Raw genomic sequence first — 23182 nt, 5'->3', positions numbered from 1 at the left:
TTTGTTATGGAGTGAAATTTGTATGAATGTTATTTCTATGATTATGTATTATGAGATCAACAGTATTCAGTTTATGTTTAACAGTAAAATTGTTGTTTAAGAAAAGTTTTGAAGTACTGATTCACCCCTCCCATCTCAGTACATTAGCTTTTCTAGTTGGACCTAACAACTAGATGCAGGAGGCCATACATGCCAAAACAGGGCCTAGGTGAGAAAGAAATTGCATAGGGATGCAATTTACAATGTTACAAGTATCTAGGATTTCTATAGTAAGTTAGTTACTCCTTGTCATCGAGCCATAATTCATAGTACCTCCATGACATCCATATGAATCTATACAAATTATCTATAGCTCCTCTCTATTATCCCATATCCCCTAGTTGTCTTTGTGTTGATGGCCCATTATATAGGTAGATGTAAGGAAACCCTCTACCTTGTATCTTGTCAGTATTTTATCGCATGATCACGATATGATCCCATACCCATATGTGTGGAAGAGTCACACCACATGATAGACTACCTCCCTCTTTGTATACTACATGATACATGACATGGTATAAGTGGGTTAGGATGCATGGACCCCAAGCATAAGTAACCCCCTCCTTTAGTTTCCTCTTTAGAACTCTCCCCATCCAATGGAGAATCCTCTCAACCTTTGATATGGGATGAGTTCTCCTTTGATCATGTACACTAGTAGAACTATAGTGTGTCAAATCTAACCATAGCCTATTGTATATCCATCTCCATCCAATCAATCCTTAGGTCCTCTATTGAGAAGAACCTACTTAGTATATCATCTCCCAATTCTATGTCACATATCACTCACTCCTTATAGATATGAATATGTAGTATCCTCTATACGTACTCTAGTGTGTCTATCACCTCTCCCATCAGTAGGATGAAGGCACCATGCTCGCTATGGCACCTCTCCACTAGTGCAGTTATCATGGCTAAGCTACACCTAACCTCAGGCATGCATGTAATGTATTGTAGTTCAACCTCTCCTAAGCCTCAACCATCTCGATCAATCATAGTCTTATTGTCATCATCTATGAGTTTTTCTCTCACGACATAAGGGGATCTAGCTCCTCCTAAATCCATCAAACTAGAGTTGTTAGTCATTTGCCTATGTTTATAAGTCGGGAACAATTGTGTAATTGCCAATAGTACCTCCTTTTTGACCAATTGCATAGTGATTTTCACCATTTTCACCCCCTATTGACTAATTTTGTAGTTGTTTTGACCATTGCACCTTTCTCCTAGCCATTTACACAATTTCTTGCCAATTGAGTTATTTCAGGTCCTATTTCTACAGTCTTTAGCCTACCAAATGCACCACTTCTAGCCAGTTAAATGCATTGAATTATGAATTAATTCCTTCAAAATATAAATTTGTAAAATATTCATCCTCCTCAAGAAAATAAATAGTTTGTTTGTCATCATAAAGAACTTGTCAATAATTTACAAAATCTAGAACATGGAGTATCTATATCTATTTAATACTATATGATCTTCCTCTACTTTTATTTCCTCTCTCTCTCTCTCTCTCTCTCTCTCTCTCTCTCTCTCTCTCTCTCTCTCTCTCTCTCTCTCTCTCTCTCTCTCTCTCTCTCTCTCTCCTCTCTCTCTCTCTCTCTCTCTCTCTCTCTCTCTCTCTCTCTCTCTCTCTCTCTCTCTCTATGTATTATCTTTATGTCAAACACATTATCCATCACTTGGGAGCTATAAAAACTACTTGACACCCTTCCTTTTTCCTCCCATAAGCCACAACTATTGAGTTGAAATATAATTAACTCTCTTGCAATATTCTCCCCCTCCCCTCTTGTATTTATGCCTCCTTGATTTAAAACATGTGATGATAATGAGAATCCAACCACCCATGTGCATTCATTTAATGCCACATTCCTTGATTCTTTTTGTGATGGTTAAAGGTTTTCCTAGTTATTCCCATGAATTCTTGATGATAATGCCCTTTAATGAATTTATCATCTTTCACATGGCTCTACCTATTCCTTTCTCAAATTGAACAACTTGTGCAACATTTTAAAATTAATTCAACAACTTGAAAGTGATTTTTAAAAATCTATTCTAATGCAAGCAAGGACCAATATAATGGGTTAATGAATTTGTCTTATATTTCTAATTGTTTCTCTCTAAGATGCACTACTATCTTCTCCATGATGAGATCCAATGTCAAGAACCTTTTTTGACAAATCAAGAATAATGTTCTATTCAATTTCTAAGATAGCTTATTGGATTTGTGCGTTTGATACTTTGGGACCAAAACTAAGCTCCTCAATCCTAAAATTCTCACTTATTAACCCTCTTAGTCTTCTCTTATTTACCATCTTCTCCTCCCTCCTACCAATCCAAGTTTTTCAAAATACCCTTCAAGAAGCCCCCCACCTTGCACCTTATTTTTTTTAAATTCAAAACATGGTTGAACAACCATGTTTACCATTCACACATTTTTACAAACGTTATCTACTTCAAACCCTAAGACTTATATAAGTTCACATACCTTGTTAAATGGATTGTAGATATAGAGTTAAACTAACTTATCTCGACCAACCTTGTTTCCCTCTACCATCCATGTCTTCTTGATGTATTTATGACACTTCCATGTGAGATGATGCATCTATCACAAGATATAAGATCTCATTGATAATAATGTTATCCATATCAATGGTCACAATGATTATGGAAATAAATATAATACATCTAAACAAATATAAAAACCATGACTAAAGTGACTAATTTTTCACTCGAACTAGATAACCCTTCAAGAAAAATCATGGAAATGGTCGTCCATAAAGTAATAGAATCAACATTAATTGTTGATTTTTCAGTGTCTTGATAGTTTCTCCTTTACGGTGTTAACATGTATACATTCAACAACTTTTTTTATATAATTTTACATGCCAACCTAGTTTTTTTTAATTAATTTTTAAGAAACCTAAATGACTTGTGAAAGGAGATGCATGTAACTCCTGCAATAGTTGGGACCAAAGATAAAAATTGTAGAAAGAACAATTTACCTTTGTAACATAAGCATTGGCCATCCAAAGTTTATCTAGCCTTAATTGTGGTTAGTTGATGGATAGCATGTTGAATATATGCATCTTGCTACCATTCATGTTGGACCTCTTGCAACCAATCTAGATACAGTAAGAACAAAGCACATGATGTACCTTGTTGTTTAATTTTTTAGACAAGGTATATTCCATAACATTATCCTTCCCCCTTATGGAAATAATTTTATAACCATAACCTAATAAAGTGGTGAGCTATTTTTTATTTATTTTTTATTGGTGAACACTTTTGATTGGAGTTATGAACCAATGAGGCCACGTTTTTTAGGGACCTCATCCTCAGTTGTCAAGATTAATCTCCTCATAATCTCAACCTTTCTCATCATCCTCCTTATTGGTCCTTACCTCCTTATTTGTCCTCTCCCTATCTCTCTTTATCACTCTCCTAGCCTACTTATCCCCCCACACTCCTTATCTCTCTCCTAGCCTCCTTATCCCTCCACTCTCCTTATTCTTCTAGCTTTCCTTATCCCTCCGCTCTTCTTATCTCTCCTCCAAAATCCACACTGAACAATGTTCATCTGACACCACTACTGACCTCTCTTACTTTATCTCCTCCAAGGCATGTGGGTACGAACTCCAACATGGGGCCTATCCACCGTCTCTTATATGATGTGTGGGGGACGATCACCAATGTGGGTCATGTTCCTCGCCAATCTAAAACATCACGCACCACAAGCCACCTTCTTTTGCTAACCTATTTTGTGGGACTATCACCATGAATAAGCTCGTTGGGCGAGGAAACAAGGTTTTGTTGAACACAATGTACCACTAAGAGGGGGGTGAATCAGTGGTTCCCGATAATCTAAAACCTTTAAATCCAACTCTTGGTATTGGTTAGAAAATCAAACACAAGGAGGATATACCAATGAGCTAAGGAAAGTAATCAAATGCAAACACACAAAGATACTCAACACATAACAACAGATGTATGAGGAAAACCCAATGTGGGAAAAACCTCAGTGAGAAATGTTGTTGGAGAGTACTGCTCCAATCCAGCCTCACAATAAACACACTGATTACAAAATTTAGGGCACCAAACCAAGGATCACCAACCCCTGCACCGAGCTCCAACTCAGTGATTTACAATAGATCAGATTAATACAATAGATGTAGCCTTGTTACAAATGAGTTTTGTAACTCTGCAATCAAAATACTTCATTGGTTTAAGTCTTCTTTATCGGTTCTCCCTTGCTCGGTTCTTCGCCAGTTCTCCGTCCTCTATCTACACCTTTTCTATCTTGATTCTGTCTTGCATACCCTTCACCGGTACACTCTCTTTTCTCCTTCACCTTTAGCAACTTTCTTCCTGATTCTCCCTTGCCGGTTCACATAATTGTTATTTTATTTGGCAACTTGTCGGTTGCTCTAACTGATGCTCTGCAAAAAGGATTATAAAATATGTTTGATGGCAACACACACAAGAGCACAAGAAACAAACGTTAGTGTTAGCAACAAAAGATTATCCTAAACAGGCATATCAAGAGAGATATTAAGCATGAAATAGAAAGCATATAAACATAGAATGAAATAGCTAATCAAGATGCTCATAGTTGCTCCTCCCTTGTTCCTCTCCTCTCCAAGTCCCAAATGAGTGTAGCTCTCAGCAACTTTTTGCACTATGGATGCTTATGGAGGATTGAGATTTAATATTAAGCTTCAAATATGAAATGCAAAGCTAAATACTATGCTATTGATGCTAAAATGATTGATTTTACCAAAAAGACAAGATTTTAGTTATGCTATGCTAAATGCTCTCTAAAAATGTCTATAGCCTAAATGCATACAAGTTTTCAGGATCTGGATTATGAAGGAATGGGCTCTATTTATAGGAAAAATGGAGCAATGGATGGCCAGGATTGAAAGGTTTAATCAAGGGTCAAGCTTGAAAGTTGGGGATCCATGTGCACAATTTGCACCAATGAAATGGTGACAAGTGTCAACATAAGATTGGATTGAGAGAAGAGGTTGGAGGCATTAAATGCCTGAGGAGACCTCATGGTTATCTAGAAGGTAAGGGTCAAGCCTAAATTAGGATTACCCACTGGATTAGGAGTTAATGCAAGGATAAACCTTTGTGCAAATGATTAAGAGATAATCATGGTCAAAGCATTAAAGGCTTGATGAGACCCTTGGGTTGGGTAGAGGTTGAGTCAAAACAAATGTTTTAACCATGTGGGAGGGTTTGAGGTTAACCATTAATGGTTTTTGAAGACTTTGTGGATTAAGTGGTTGAAGGTTGGAAGCTTTCAAAGGTTATCCAAGACTTTGAGACATTTAGTGGTTGAAGGTTGAAAGCCTTTAATGGTTATCAAAGACTTTTAGGCTTTGAGAAGTGACTCCATTTTGCTTAGGAATGTGACAATAATTAGGGGATGGATTAAGTTAATTAGGAAGGGGTTAGAAGAATCTAGAAGGGGATTAGATTTTGCAAGTGGATTTGGTGGGTGAGGGAAAATAGGATTTTATTAAAATAAAAATTCATTTATTTCAATAAATGTGTGCAAGTTGTATTTGGATAAATATTCAAATAAATATTAATTTATTTAAATGAGAAAAAGGAAGATAAAGCATTAAAATGCTTGAAGACTTTGAGGGGAACCATTAAAGGCTTGAAGACTTTAAGGAAAACCATTAAAGTCTTAAGAAGACTATAGAAGGAAGCCATCAAGTTTGAAGACTTTAAAGCCATCAAGTTTGAATACTTTAAGGGAAACCATTAAAGGTTTCAAGTGGGTGAGGATAAATAGGATTTTAAATAAATAATTTATTTAAAATAGTTGTGCAACTTGTATTTGTAGGAAAATGCAAGTGGGTGGAGGATAAAGGTGATTTAAATAAATGATTTATTTAAAATAGTTGTGCAACTTGCTTTTGTAGGAAAATACAAGTGGGTGGAGGATAAAGGTGATTTAAATAAATGATTTATTTATTTAAATGTGAGAGGTGGGATTTTGGGGGATTTAAATAAATATTAATTTATTTAAATGTGAGAGGTGGGATTTTGGGGGATTTAAATAAATATTAATTTATTTAAATGTGAGAGAAGATTTAATTAAACAAATATGATTTATTTATTTAATTAATGGTATGAATTTGGTTAAGTGAATTAAATCAAATAAATTGAATAATTTATTTAATTAATAGGAGAAGAGGGTTAAGATGAATTAATTAAATATTAATTTAATTAATTATTAATTGATTGTTAAATAATCAAATAAATACTAAGTATTCATTTAATCAAGTGGACAGATTTATGTGACTACACTAACATTACCAGTAAAACCTCTAATAAACCTTCTACAGGTTCAACCTTTCTGTCAGACAACTCCAACACTCAGATGCTTTTGATCTTCTCTTTGATCACTCTCTACTCTCTCAGTTACTCTATCTTCACAAGAATCAAGCATCATTAACTTGAGTCTTCAGTCTACATATTTATACTTGAATGTTACCGCCAAAACCTACATTCAAACTGGGCACGTTAGGGTTTTTCTCCATCAAGTAAATCCGTATCAAATCTAATTGGATCTCATCTCCTTGATTGATGATCTACAATAGATCAAACATCATCACCATTTCTAATGACATATGTACGCGCTTTCTATATTTAGCGACCTGCAACTTGTTTTTCGGCCTTGCTCTGTCATTCACCATTAATGCCTCAGTTGTTTCCTTCGACCAACAAGCATAAAGGTCGAATTGTCTTGCTTGATTTATCTCACCAAAAAGCTTTTGCATCTTGATACACCTCGAGCCACACTTCTTCTGTCATTGACCCGTGATTTACAAGTTCCTTATTTAAAGTTGACTTGCTCATCACCTATCACGTCGATGGACGATTTGCCTACCACTGCATGCCTACCACATGGAATCTACATGTCATCCTCAGACACCATCCAACTCAACCCAGTTTTTTATGTCGGTTTGAGTTCATTCACCGACCAAGACACACGACCGGTGTTAAGGACCTTACCGGTTCATATACCCTACCGGTAGGTCATATTGACTTGGAATGCTTCCTGTTATGTGTCCATACTTCATGTGATCCAACAACCATTCACTCTATTGGTTTGCCTTCTCCATGATCATACATGCTCACCGGTGGATCTCCTTATTTTTTGCTGACTGGTAATCTTCATGACTCCAACATTCCAACAGTCTCACACTGATACATTTCAATCTTCATGTCCCATTCCAGTAGACATTCTCTTTCTTGCATCTGCATCCCGGGAACATACCTACCGATTGACATTTCATATTGGTTTCCAACACTTATAACGGTTTCCAACACTTACTTGTCGGTTATCATCCCATACTGGTTGACATCAATGACAACACAATGCCAACAGATTTGACCTAGCACATCAACATGAAGTGGCATAAACACCACCTTGCAACTTGTCATTGCATTGTGGGGACAACTCCAATTGGTGAGCTATTTTTATTATCTTAGAAAATAGGTTCATTGTTCTGGAGAATAATCAAGGACATGGAGATATGTCTTGATGGAGAAATATTACACCGATAATTATGACCAATAATAATCTACAACGTGAATAATGGCTAACATTTTCTTCTCATAAATAGATATGACCAAATCTATACTATTAAGTGTGTTGCTTGTGAAAGCCAAATGCATCTCATCTTACACCAATACTAACCTAATCCCAACATGAGGAATCACTTTCACTTTTAAATATTTTGGAGAATTTGGCATGAAAAGTGTTGGTGTGGTACACATGACATATTTGGGAACAAAGATATGCTTAAGTGATTTAGATCATATGAAGACACTTTTATTAACATTCATGTTAGAAGTGCTACGCTTTCACTAGTTTCAAACAAATTTATGGTAATAATATGTGAGATCTAAAAAAACCTAAATAATTTGAAGAGACTTGTTTCAACTAATTTTTAGCACGTTCTTAATTGATTTTGAACAACCTTAACACCTTCAACATAGACAATATCGTTGATATATTCTAGCTTTATTGTACCAAAAGAATACTAGGAGAACTTTGCAAATAATTATAGCTACATAGCCTAGTCCAAGTGTGTGAGTATTATACCCATGTCTCGTTGTAGACAAAAATGTCATAAAAAAGTCCAATATGATTTTTTCAAAGAATGAATATAATACGTGGTTCATCATACTTTAGAATGTGGGAAATATATTTACGAGACCAATTTCAACATCACCGAAAAATCATAAAGGTTCTTGTGAGAACAAATTTTTTTCTTAGGGGTATCTTCACCCCTTGAGTAAATTTGATAGTAGTTGGAATGTAAATCAAACTCGAAGAAGAAATAACCCTATCCAAATCATTTAAAATTATGTCAATGACAAATATAATCCTTGATAGTGAGTTTATTGAATTCACAAAGTCTAAATACAATTATCAAGAGCCATATTTTTTATGAACCAAGTTTACTAGGGAGGAATAAGATCCAACACTTAGCCAAAATACCCTGGAAACAAGTAACTTTTTGACCATCTTCTCAATTTTAGTTTTTTTCTTCATTTAGGGGAATGATATGGGCCAATATTTAATGACTAGCTACCTATAATTCATTTGATTGCATGTTCTTTTGAGCTTTGAAGCAATAATCCTTAAGGCATTGTAAATTATTGTGAATACTTGTTTAGGAGTGATTGCAAATATAGAGTATCAATTAAGTCGTTGCTTGTCAATTACACAACAAAAAATGAGCCATGATTCCTTGATCCCAGTTTGAGTAGCTTCTCCATTTGATGTGAGAATAATTTAAGTAGGTCTCATTGTCACACCTCTTAGAGTATGTTATTTCTTATTAATAGAGAATTGCATCCATGGTTTAGTGAAGTGACACAAGATGAGCCATAATGTATGAAGACACCCAGTCAAAATTATATCACAATCATCTACTAGAAGTCCAAACATATTAGATTGTGAACTTGTGTAATCCCTAATTAAAATCTTGACATTTTGACTATTGCCTTGACAATCCAATGTAATGTCCTTGGTGATTAGCACTTCAAAATCATTACAAGGATGTGCATAACATGTTACCTACTTGATCATTTGAGGAAGCTACACATGTTTATATAAGCAACAAAGGTGGTTAAGTAGTGCTCTTTGAAGTTGTATGATGCCGTCATCATTTGGGATGTGTTGATCCTAGATAAGGAACACATGTAAATTTCAAGGGTTCAATCATCACTCAAACCCATCTTTTTGAGTTGTTCCTCAACTAGTTTATCTTTTAAAGCATTAAATACCCTAGACAAGGAAGGTTTCCCCATGCTTAGGAGATAAAGTTTTTATTTAAAGCAATTATGTCATATAATATGTTTCTCATCACAATTGAAGAAATTATCATCCAATCCACTTGTTTGAGTTGCGGTTTACAAACTATATCTAATAGACATAGACCAAATGAGCTTTTCATAGTTTGCTTAATGCCAATGAAATCATTGTACTCACACAAACTAAAGAAGGTGAGGAGGCATTCACATTTTATTTCCAACTATTCATATCATTGAATAACATAATATTCCAAGTGAAATGAAGCAATGAAGAATGTTTTGGTTGTGAGAATTTGATAGATGATAAAAAAAAGTACTTCACTTTATCTATAGGGTCAATGCAATCAAATTTTGGAAAGTTCGGTACAAATGCACATGAGTTTTACCAAGTTTTATAAAATATCAAGTCCAATACATGAGCTTTTTCCAATATCTAATTGTCCACTTTGTTGGAATCACATGCAAAACTCGATGTAACAATGATCAAATGGTGAATTATTTTCCATATTTACAAATCTTTTACCGAGGAAGGATAACTTAGTATAAGACAAGCATTGGATCAAACGTTTTTGTGATGTGTTTGCATATAGGCTACAAGAAAAATGGATGGAATTCACAACATTCAAGCTTATACAACAAAATTGATTGATGGTTTGCATTACATGGAAATGGGGATAAATACCCGCGTGACTTAATTACAACTAGTGAAACATACAATGTCTTAAGTACTCTAATATAATGAACGGATTTTTTTTTGCTCACTAATTTCTTATTTTAGTAAGCTCAAGCATTGATCGATATTCTTAAAAATTGATTTCTAGAATATTTGTTGAATAATTCAAAATGTTAATCCTAAAAATCAAAACAAAATTTTAAATTGTAATTCCATAAACATAAATTTAAATATTATTCTAAAAATTCAACCCTTTTATAAATTTAATTTATATAATTTTTTTAAAAAAATTATTTATTAAAACCAAAATCAAATTCAATCAAAATAACTCCCCAAAAACAATTTCCTTATTTGATTCTATACTTGTAGATTTACTAAAATCATTCAACATTTTTTTTTTGAGAGAATCACTCCAAAAATAAAATCATTCTATCACATTAAGGAAAACTCAAAGTTACACACTTTAAAATGTCTCAAATAAGTGTATGTGGATTGGTCCCATCACAAACATTTAAATGAAGTGAAAGCAAATTTAAGACATTTTTAATGTAATGTTCGTCGATCCGTGGGACGCCAATCGACGGTGGAGACCTGGGAGAATAGAGAGCCACGGATCACCCAAGTATTTAACGGTCACGATTTAAAACGATTGAGCGGGAAAAAAATTCAAATTTGTGAGATGCAACCTTTATAAATAGCGCGGCGCGCAAGCTTCATCATAATCAGGTCTGCCTTTGTTTTGTTGAAGGGGATTTTTTTCTTGTTATTGAACAGAGTAAAACCATGTCGGGCCGCGGAAAGGGTGGAAAGGGGCTGGGCAAAGGAGGTGCAAAGAGGCACAGGAAGGTGCTGCGAGATAACATTCAGGGTATTACCAAGCCTGCCATTCGCAGACTTGCAAGGAGAGGAGGTGTCAAGCGTATCAGTGGCCTCATTTATGAAGAAACCAGGGGAGTTCTCAAGATATTTCTTGAGAATGTTATCAGAGATGCTGTTACCTACACTGAGCATGCCCGCAGGAAGACTGTCACTGCCATGGATGTCGTTTATGCTTTGAAAAGGCAGGGCAGGACCCTTTATGGCTTCGGCGGCTAGGGCTTTTAGTTCCTATTGTTCTAATTCTTTGGTGTCTTTTGACACCACCATTTGTTGGAAGTTTTCAGACTCTGCTAAATGTAGTTGCTCTAGATTTCAGTAGCTCTTGCTGCTTTTATTCTTGTGGACTTTTAGGGTTTCAGTGATAGCATTGTGAGATGATGTTGGTATATTTTGTTGGCAATCAATGTATTTGTGATGATGTGTTTTTCAGTTTCTGGTATTGAAATGCGTTAAGTATATCTTGGTTAAGCGAATTGTCAAAAGCCAACTGTATTGAAGTTAGCGGATAATTATTATTGCCAAGCAGATCTTCAGAATGTCTTGATTAGGTATGGGCTTTTTAAGGGTGTTTTTCTAGAAAAGAGTAGCCGAAGAAATAAGCACATTTGTTCAATGTGCTGGCGTATTTGGCTGGATGATCAGCAAATGGCTCAACAAGTGTTTGCTGTAAGATTCTGTTTTACATATTTGCAGCTTTTTGCAATTTGTTTTGTTAAGGAGTAAATCTATAAGAAACACTGAATATGGATCTTGATGTATTTAAACTCATTAAAAATGAATTGGTGATTTTTGTTTTTGTTTTCTTGTTTTAATCTAAATGGAAGTTTGATATTTATAAACAAATATCGAATTTGAGATTTTTAAGTCAAAGAGTCTTAGTAGTGGAACAAACTAAAATAATGTCTCATCAACTCTAAACTTTATTTGTTATTGGTGAATCTTATATTCATGTGTGTTATATTTCAAGATTTGTATAATAGGTTTTCAGTTTTAATGTGTTTTTTTTGTGTTAGTGTGAAGCCAAATCTATTGTATGGATAAGTGATTTGTTTGAGGCTATAGATAAATTTGTTTAATTTGTAAAATAATAGTAAAATGTATTGAAAATTATTTAAAATAATGAAAAATATATTTAAATTTTTATGAATATTTATTTTATGTTATTTTTTGTATATTGTATAGTCTTATCATGAGTTGTAGGTTTTATTTTTTGGTTTCTTTTTGTAATTTCATATCTAGGACAAATAAAAACTACAAATATATTTAAACTGTGATATTGAGTTAGAGGAGGATCATAGTTGCTATCTTTGAGTTTTGCCATGGAGGGCAAATGTGTTCTAAACCAATCTAGGAGAGTTTTCTCAAAGTGAAAGCTTCTTGAGATAGTACTTCTTGACACCATCAAATTTTCTAACAAAGTTTTGAGATTGGCTTTAAGGGTCCAAAGCTTTGTACTTCTTTCAATGAATATATATCTATGTAGGAGAGCCAAAAAATTGGAAATTTTGCATAATTAAATGTTATAATTAATTTTCAAATGGACATTCTAGCTTTCATTACCATATAGAGAACCCATTTTTGAATGTTAGTGTGTAGTATGAAAACAAAATCGAGTAGGATATAAGACCAAGATGCACTTTCATATTAACATTTGAAATCACCTAGAGAAGTGATTGTACTTGACTAACTCTTGTGGAAGAGAGTCAAATGATACTTCAAGGATTTTTATTCCTTTGTTGTTATGGAAAGTGAATGAACTATGAAGATATCTTGAAGTGATGCAAAACTATGGCTAAGGTATGAAGAAAGTAAACGCTCAAGTTGTTGCAAATGATTGGAAGATAATCAAAAATACTATAACATAAATAGAATTGAGCATGAAATTTGATTGTGCACTTGTGATTGAAATTTGATGTTGATTTGGTAGGCCCAGGTGCTAGAATACCTTGGTCTTTTGAGGTGTCAAAAAATTTGGAACTTTAAGTTGTTTGGAATCCACCCTTGAAAAATGTTGAGGACCAAGATGCCCTAATGCCTTGGTCTTGGGACAAGGGCACCACAATGCCTTGGTCCTTGAAAACTAGGGCCAAATTTTGGGAACAAGTTTGTATTGTTATCTTGATGCTATTCAAGGTCTTTCGGCTTTGTCAGGTACCTATAGCTACACACAAGAGGAAATAAAGGGGTTGTGGATAGGGGTTTACCTTAGGCCAAACCTTGAGTTTGAAATTAACCCTATTTGAAATAAAAATTGAATTGGAAAGCTTGCCTTTTGAGGGAAGGGTTAGATATGAAATTGAAATGCTTGAATGAAGATGATTATACCTTCAATTAGTGATGCAATGCTCTTAGGATAAGTCCTCCATTTGTTGATGCAATAACATGATAAATCACATGAAATTATAGATGAAATATAAATAGAAGATGCCTTGATGTAGTTTGTTGCTCTTTTAATCAAATATGCTTTTGAGGAAGAATAATTGTTATTCAATTGTATGATGATGTTAGCATAAGATATCATGTTTAAAATGAATTGAGAAGGATGCCTTTTATAGGGATTTCATAATTAAAATCACCTTTAGGCCAACTTATATTTGTGATTTATTCGCTCGGAGCGGGATTTGAATTAGATAAGACCACCAAATTGTCCTCTTGAAATTCAAGGAAAAAAGTGCAAGACCAGGCTGGTATGTCGCCTTGGTCTCGACAATATTTTTTTGACTTTCAAGGAATGCAAGATAACGGGGTTCTAATGTCTATTCCAGCTTGGTGGCTCAAACCATAATGTATAAGCATGCGCCTTGCATCTTGGAAGTTGAAGTTGGGGTAGGATAAAGGTTAAATTAAGATAAAATGATAAAGGGCACACCTAGAATTAAGGGCCCGAATAAGAGCGTGATGATGTAATAAGTATAATAAGACCCATAATATTGAATTAAATATTAAATAATTACAATAAAGGTCATATAATGCATAGAGGAAAGGAAAATACTAAAATAGGTGCTAGGAGAGTGTGAAATTGGACACACTAATAAAGGTGTACAATTTATGACACTACATTTAGCAACACATTTAATGAGAAAAAAATTGGCCTAAAATTATGGAGTTGGAATGGGTATGAGTTTGATGTAGTCATGGCTAGAGGGTCCACTTAAGGATATATATAACCATTCAAACAAATACACAAACATAGTGAAGCTCAATGAAATAAAAATAAATAGAATTTGGAATATTTATTGACTATAAACAAACTTTATAGTTTAGAAATAAAGATTCTATTTTATAACTCAAAAATCACACTCTTGTAATTCTAACATTGGAAGCTTTGTTGAGACACCTTTCTAAACACATCTAACCACCAAAACTTGTGACTTGAATGACTTAAGAACTCATTGTGATCAGTTTTATTTGTTCATGCATCAATTTTCAAAATGACTCAAATGAGGGTAGTGTATGCTTATCCAATAATCAACTAATGAGATTGAAAACTACAAATAAATGTAGCATTTTTATGTAACTTAAAGGGGTTATTAGATTAAAACGAGTTTTAATCACAAGTGGTGTATTGCTAGTCAGTTCTTATAGGAAAATCAAGATGTAAAAGTATAAATATCTTCATTCGACAAGATGCTATTCAAATCAAATCAAGGGGTTTAATTTGTGACAAGATGTGAGTACACATTTGTGAACTCAAATATGTCCCTTTTCACTTCTAATTGCTAGAGCAAGAGGAAGAGAGGTTTAGTGGTTGAGTTGGTGCTCACTTCTTTAAATTAAGGATTTGGTTTCTCTTGTAGGTTGGTGCTTGTAAATCAAATTGTGAATTGGTGTCACCCGTAGGTTGCTACCTACAAATCAAATTGGGGATTGGTGTCTCCTTTTTGGGTTGTAATCTGTGTAGGTTGTTGCTTGCAAAATTATATAAATTCGTTATTATTTTGTGAGGTTGGATTGGGCAGTAGATCCAAGTAGCTATTCTCACTATTGTTTTCCCCTTTTGGATTTCCACGTAAATCTGGTAGTTTTTTGTGTTGATGTGTTTATCTCTTGCATAGTTCCTTTGATGTCATCTTAAGATGTGGTATTGATCTTGATGTTGCATATAGTTTTTGAAGTTAAAAATTGGTATATATTAATTCACCCCTCTCTCAATATATACGTGTTCATAGCAATATTACAAAACCTTTCTTTAGTTTGCAAACACTTAGGACTTTGTCCAAATATCACCCACTATTGTGTTCTACAAGGGAATAATAAGTATATTTGGTTAAATATAAGATATCATTAAGTACAACAAATATAGGAAAATAATTTAATTTGATTTAATACTCATAAATATCTAAACATAAGAATAAGTTTACTTAAATGGTCTCAAGGTGAAAAACCTATCCTAACATTAGAAGGTCTTAAATTTTTTGGGGTTGTCCATCTCGATATACCATCCCTTAAAATTTCTACCAAAGTTAGAGATGTGGCCTTGCCTTCAAAGTGGAAGACCATGATGAGAAGATGAAATGATTGTTGGTGGTTAGGGCTTTGATTGGCAGGTTAAGAACAAAGACCAAATGTTGGACTAACCATTAAAGACTTTGTCCAATTGTGGGATAGATTAAGAGGCCTCGAGAGCAAGGAATGTTCTCTATGGATCTTGTCTTAATGTGAACACTAGGAATGCTAACGTGGGCGCTATTGAATGTGTTGTGGTAGGGATTTAACCCATATAAAATATGTAGATTAATTTATTCTTATGTAGAGATCTCAACAAAAAATGCACATTTCCTTTTGCTATTTACAATGAGTGCTCGAGGGTTTGTGGAATGTAAAACCAGAGGTTTGAATTTATAGGGAAACATACCCACATATAGCATAATCAATGGTGAACAAAAAACTCCAAATCCACCAAGAACATAAACTAAATATCCAACAAAGCCATTTTAGAATGTACAAAAAGCCAAGAATGATGATCAACAAATGTATAATAGAGGGAGACAGAGTTAAGGCCTCCTATGGTTTTTTTGTTTTTTCATTTTATTTTTTCATTTTTACAAGTATGAATTCCATATGGTATCTTAAAATTGTAAAATGAAAAACTTATCAATTTTGAGAAACAAATGGTATTTTTCATTTCTTGGGTCTTTCAGACATAACGTTGATGTCTATTTGGCTCCAATGGTAGGGCTATGTGGTGGAGTCACATTGATGTAGGAAAGAATGTGTATTTATAGCTCTAGTATCATATTAAAAAAAGCTAATATTTGAAAAATACAATTGGTAACCTTCCACTTGTGAATAATAAAGCACAATAGTATGCCTATTATATACAAATGAAGAATGAGTAAATATAATGATTTTCCTTGCGTATTAGGCAAGGTATAGGAGGTGAGAAGGTAAGAGTGAAACTTTGTCTACCCCTCCAAAAGTGCAACACTTGTGAGCTCGCTTGACTAGTGTGTGAGCAAGTGGCAAGAATACATGCAATAGGTGTCTCACAATGTGATGACATGCGTCTCGATTCTATGAGATGAGATAAAAATATGAAAAAACTTGATTAAACTTAAGCTAAGTGTGAATAGATCAATCCTAGAAAGGTTACTAGGCAACTAGTTTGATAATGACTCTAGCTACACTAACATTAGACTCTTTATTATGTATTTTTAGAACAAGTCACCTTATGTGTGTAGGCTAATATTTGGAGTTAATATTAGAACACCAATTTCACATATGCTATAAGAGATGTTTCAAGGTGACATTGGAGGTCATATGTTTGAAGATAAATTCATTGTGTGATTAATTTTTTTTTTTTTATCAGTAATTTTTTTATTATTATTAAGAAGTACATACTAAGCCATCATACATCCACACCACCATCTGAAAACTAAACCACCCTACCAAAACCATATTTTTCATCTAATAGAAACATCAAAAAATCCTTCCCCCAACCCCACTATAGAAAAAAGTTCCATTACAATGTGTCGTAATGACATAAATTGTTTAACAGAGAAAAACACGAAATAGCTAGTAAGTCAAAAAAATTATGTACCAAGGGGTACCATTGATCATCCAAATTATTCAACCATCTGCAGCATTGTGTGAGCTCGAAGCATTCGTCGACCCAAAAGAGCCACCCACCGCACCGCCTTGCTCAATCTGTCTAGCCAACTTTGAAGAGAGTTGTCTGGTGATCAGCCTCCTTCTTCATGCCTCATCCACCAACCTAGCCTCCACGCCCGCCTGTCTAATTATTTCTTCAAGCTCCATTATCTAAATATATACCACTAGGCCCTCCCATCCTCTCCTAATGTCATCTATGAATCAAGCTTTGGCCTCCTCGTGGCGTCGTAAAAACAGAATTTGGGAGTGTCTATCCCGAAGCTCAACATTGTTCTCTGGAATACCTTTAGATAGATTAAATCCCCAACCCAGAATGACCCACTCCAACAAAGACTCCAAGTTTAGCAGGTAAGCATGCAAAACAATCATCCTCATCACCTTCCTAACCTCCTCACACACATACCCCAAGTCCAGACCCCAAGCCATGATTAGAGAATAAATATTAGCTCTCGATCGATATCTATGGCCGATTACCGCCACCTCCTCAACTAAAACCAACTGAACTGCTTTCAAAAAAAGAGGGTCTTTAGCCAAAAACATATTCTCGAGCTTCTTCACCAGGACGGGACCCCAGAAAGCCAACATCAACTTTGAAGATTTCAGGGTAAAATTTGCTTCCATTCTAGAGGTCCTCAGAAAACGTCGAACTCTGCAAAAAACCTTCAAGCTCTACAAAGAGCCTGTAGCCTTCTCCACCAAACTCACATAAAAGCCACATAAAATACGCTAAAATATCAATATTAGAAATTAAGGAGGCACTCTCCACAATCACCGCCATTTTAGAAATAATTCCACATTAATTGCCCATTAACTCGACCCAAACTTACAACTTTGGATAATTAGTCGACCGCAAGTCGCACATATCAAATTTGTAGTACAATTCTTGGCAGGGTGTCTTAACTCCATTGCACGATGCAATCATTACTATTGTAGCATCTTAAAATTGCGACACTTGCAATTTCGACTGCATTTGGGTCTTCACGATGGCGATGCAACACTGAACCTGAATGGAGACCCCGAAACTTGTTCACGACACCAAAAACTACATTTTTCCAGCACCCTGCTTGATCCCTCCTTGCACCCTGCTGTCCCGGGAGGTGGGACCAGAGCGCCTAGCGCCCTGGTCCTTCAGGACTAGGGCGCCCAGCGCCCTGGTCCCTGGCCCTATTTTGGGCCCGATCTCCTATGGGACTTCGGGCCTTTTTGTTTGCAAATTGGAAAATAACATTTCCTGGTCGGCCTAAGGTCCGGAAAATCAGTCTATCAACCCTAATTGGCAAGTATATAAACTACATTTCCTCTCCCATTTGAGGGAGGAAGGACATATGTGTACAAGACGTGGAAACGATATTCAAACATTCAAGCATTCAAGCATTCCTTCAAGCAATTGATCATTCTAAGTCTCCATTCAAGGCTAGGTGTTGCATTCAAGACAAGGATTCAACCATTGAAGAGGAGATCACATACTACAACATACAACATACAACAACATCTATACCTTCGCATATAAGGATACAAACATCCTTACAACAAGGTACTAGTACTTGTTTTACATTACAGTCATTTACATTTACAACATTTCTCATTTCTTGGTTAATTCCAAAACCGGGGTTTGACCTAAGGGCAAACCCCTAATCCCTAACCCCCCAATCGTCTTCGCTTTTCTGTGTGTAGGTTGCAGGTACGCGGCTGAAATTGAAGATCCAGAATCCTTGTGCAGAGACGAACAGATCCCCCTTCGTTTCGCGGATTTTTCGGAGGACCGTGTGCACGCCGGGCGCCATCGTCCCGTCAACTTTTGCTCAAATTTGCAGGACAGCGCCGTCTCGACATTTTACTACTAATTCCAGGTCCGCAGCTTCATATCATATCCCTATCTCTATTTATAAGTAAATCTTTCTTGCTTCTACATGCATTCCTAGTTCAATCTTTCTATCTACATTCTTTACAAAAGAGGGTATCCTTGCTATCACAACCCTTGAAACTCATATAGAATCCAATCTTGCATTGCGTGGGATTGGATCTTGTGGGTTTCAACCCCTCTTTTGAATGTAAAGTCCCTCCTAAGTGAAAACCATCAACCCTAGTGACTCTCCCTTCTCTCTCCTTGGAGTTGGGGAGGGGAGAACGACTAGGGTTCGATTTTTCCGCTTTACATTTTGGTGAACCTGACATGAACATCCTTTCTGTTTATTCATAGTTAGATCTGAAAATTGGATTCCTTGATTACATTTCCATATTTGATCTTTTGCAAAATTTTAGAGGTTAATTGCATAAAAACCCTAAATTTTCTTTTTAAGTAATTAAACTTGTGAAATGTTTAATTGTTAATGCTTGTTTCAGATCTGCCCTTCTATTACAAATTATCAATTCATATTTGTGCGTTAATTTTGAAAATTAAGTGGTTAAGTGTCAAAACACTAATTTTTGAAACCCTCTTGATTCAACCTTTGTCCGACAATTTCACTGATCAAAACATCTCCAAATCGGCTGTAACTTTGGATTCCGCAATAAAATCACAATATCTTTCATCCCTGAAAATTTGGAAAAAAGTTACGAGGACCGTGTGCACCCCGAGCGCCATCGTCCCCGACATTTTTTCCGAAATTTTGAGAGCTAGATCTTACTGTATTTTTCTGCTAAAATCCAGAATTTTGGCTGATTTTATCAATTTTAACACCTTCAAAATTACAGTCAAAGTTGGTCTAGCGATTGCTTGGATTGAGGCTTCTAATCATTCAAAAATTGTTGAAATTGAAATTTGTGTCAAAATTGTGTTTCTTACAGTCCTAAATCTGAAAAGTGTGTTATCATTCATTCGAAATTTCAGTGATGTATCCAAATTTTTGCAATTTGTGACTTTTGAAATGAAGTGCTTAATTACAACAACTTTGATTTCCGCTTTCAAAATTGAATTTTGCATGAAATTGAGTCAACTTTCAAATTTCAAAACTTGCATTGCTTTTGGTATTCCCTCTAAAATCATAAAATTCAAAATTTCAGGTTCCCTCTCTTTTTCAAAATTCAAATTTTGCATTTTTCAACAATCTTGGTAGGGTTCAATTTTGAGATTGCAACTTTAATTTGGCCTATCTACAGATCGTAAAATCACTCAATTTTTTCAGGTTAGCTGTAAAATCATCATAACTTTCATCCCTGCAAATTTCAAAAAAAGTTGCGAGGACCGTGTGCACCCCGAGCGCCACGGTCCCGGACATTTTTTTTGAAATTTCGGGAGATTGTCCTGATTGTATTTAACAGCTTAAATCTAGAAGATTGGCTGGTTTTACTGAAATTTGCTACCTCTAAAATTCAAAATCTTCTCTCTCTTTTTAGTGCATGAGTTTTACAACAATAAGCCCTACTTACACTATTCCCGTTAGACGAAGCCTTAGAATTAAGTCCTTCCAAGGTTTAATTACTGAGGAGATGGAACCTAATTTGAATGGTCTTTTTAACGAGGACATGGGTAATTCCTCTAATCCTCTTAATGATGAAGAAGCTCTCCATGCGGTTTCTGCAGAACAACTTTCAAAATTGGATAACCAATTTGACGATTTTCGACAATGGATGTCTCAAGAATACTCTGATAGTCAAGCTCTTCCTTTAATTGAGGGTCTAAAACGTATGCTTCAAAGTGATAAGAATGGAATTGATATTTTGCGTGGTATTGCACACATTGTGGATTCAAATGTGATGCCTATGAAAAGTTGTGCCGAAACCTTAGGTTATACACAACCTCCTACTCAAGACAATCATTCTATTCCTTTGACGACTCCTATTGCTAGTATACCTACTTTTACATCAAACATAATGACTACTTCAATACAAGACATTCCGCCTATGATCACTAGTCATGGGGGCAATCCCTCTTCTTCAATCAACCCTCTTCCTTCATTCAATCCAACTTCTTCATTCATTCCTTCAGTGAGTGTTCCTCTTATATCTCCACAAATGAACATGACGCAAGGGGGCAATTCATTTAACCATTCCATTCCTCCTTGTAGTGTTCCTCCTGTCCAATCATCTCCTATGACTAACTATCATAGTGTCCCACCACCTTACTCTCTACCTTCTTTCAATAACATAACACCTCCATCACAATCTAACACGTCTAATATGAACTCTTCGACTGAAGCGACCATTAACAATCTTGCACAAACTGTCTCTTCTTTACAGCAACAAATTGCCTCTATGAATCAATCTAAGTTTAGTGTGCCCACATTTGATGTTGCGAGTCCACTCTCTTTTGACATTGTTCGAGCTATTCCCCCTAAACATGTTGAAATTCCGCATTTGGAGCTTTATAATGGTAAGGGTGATCCTCTAACACATGTTAAGACCTTTCAAACAATATGTATTGATTTTGCTTATGACCAAAGGTTGCTTGCAAAACTGTTTACTAGAACATTAAGAGACAAAGCCCTACAATGGTATTGCTCGTTGCCTTCCTATTCTATTGCTTCTTTCGAACAACTTGCAAATGCTTTCATTCAACAATTTCAAAACAATATAAGTCCTAAAGTTACTTTGATTGATTTAATGCATTGTAAACAAGGTGTTAAAGAAAAAGTGACTGATTTCATTGGTAGATATAAGCATTTGTATGCTCAAATTTCCTTTCCAGTGCCTGACAATGATATTCAAAGAATTTTTATTTCTAATTTACAAAAAGATATTAGAGAAAAACTCTTGTTTTCTGAGTTTACTTCTTTCCAACAGTTGTGCGCAACTCTTCACAATTATCAACTAACTGTGAGTCAAATGGAACAATCACATCCTATGGCTCCGAGTGATAAGGGTGATAGTAGTCAACAACCATTTGGGAAGTTTAAACCGAACAGAGAGTCCATTAAATTCAATGAAAACATCATCAACAACAATGTGAATGCAGCATCAGGTGTGTCTCCTATTTCTAAGTTTTTCAGGAAAGAAAGAAAGTTTACTCCTTTGAATGAATCATTGCACAGTATTATGAATAAGTTATTGGAACAAAATGTGCTTACTCTTCCTCCTATAAGGCAAATTGATCCTGCAAAGATTACTTCACCTTATTTTGATAACAAATCTTTTTGTCAATTTCATCGTCAACCTGGGCATGATACTGAAAAATGTTTTGCTTTAAAGGGTAAAATTCAAGATTTGATTGATAATAATACTATCTCTGTTTCTGGAGTGAATGATAAAGGCAATACATCTGTAGCTCCTCCCAACCAAAATCTTCAGATTTTCACTGATCCATTGCCTTCTCATACCTCTAATGCGATTGATACTACTGATTCCTCTGTCTCACCTGATGATCTTGTGTCTATGACTCCGAATGTGATTAACTTTGTGGAGCAACAGAAAATCCCTAAAGAACCTTCCATCACATTTGATTCCAGTGAAACTATCAGGGCACCTGATGGTCCTTTATATATAGTTGCAAAAGTCAAGAACACACCTTGCCGTGGAGTGCTTATTGATCCTTCGTGCATGGTTAATGTTATTACTGAAGAATTTCTTTTTACTTTGCAATTGAATCAAGTGATCTATGACGAAACAAATGTGGTTGTGAAACTATTTGATGCATTTTCTTCTCCTGCAATTGGTTCTATTACATTACCTATTGAGGTCCATAACAAATCCCTTGATGTGGACTTTGCTATTATTCCATCATCCGAACAATTTCGTGTGAAGCTAGGCTATCCTTGGCTATCTTCCATGAAAGCTATTGCTTCTCCTATTCACAAGTGTTTGAAATTTCCCCATAATGGTTAAGTTGTTACTATCAATCATAGTCTCTTTAAACCAGCTGAAAGAATTCCTAGTGTTCCTATTGATTATTTTTGGCCTAAACAATTCCAGTCTCTTCCTCCGCGAAGTGATCATCTTTTCAAATCTTATCAAAAGTGGAAAAAAGATATGATCCTTTCTCTAAGTGAACCTAGAACACCCAAACTTGACATTCCTATCATTCTTGAGAAGGAAGTTCTTCCTTTGAAAGATAAAACTAATGTCTTTCCTCAAGAAGATTCCTAACCTATTCCTATGGATGTGACTATGCCTATATCTAATAAACCTCCTAAGAGTAGACCTATACCTCCTCGTCATGATGGACTTGGTCTCCTTCCTAAACCAAATATTCCTCCCTTATAT

General features: G+C 35.2%; 1 protein-coding gene across 1 annotated transcript; it reads left to right on the top strand.

Annotated features, from left to right (window-relative positions):
- Positions 1-10765: 10765 nt before the first annotated feature.
- Positions 10766-11365, top strand: LOC131035475 (histone H4). Its single transcript, XM_057967178.2, has one exon. The coding sequence runs from the start codon at positions 10838-10840 to the stop codon at positions 11147-11149; it is 312 nt and encodes a 103-aa protein (XP_057823161.1). The 5' UTR covers positions 10766-10837; the 3' UTR covers positions 11150-11365.
- The last annotated feature ends 11817 nt before the right edge of the window (positions 11366-23182 follow it).

Source organism: Cryptomeria japonica, chromosome 10 (genome assembly GCF_030272615.1).
Source record: "Cryptomeria japonica chromosome 10, Sugi_1.0, whole genome shotgun sequence".
Classification (NCBI taxonomy): Eukaryota; Viridiplantae; Streptophyta; class Pinopsida; order Cupressales; family Cupressaceae; genus Cryptomeria; species Cryptomeria japonica.
Note: the sequence above shows the minus strand (reverse complement) of the source record. Positions and strands in the feature narration are given on the sequence as shown.

Coding starts and splice junctions, on each gene's coding strand:
- LOC131035475 (XM_057967178.2), top strand. CDS start 10,838: ATGTCGGGCCGCGGAAAGGGTGGAAAGGGGCTGGGCAAAGGAGGTGCA.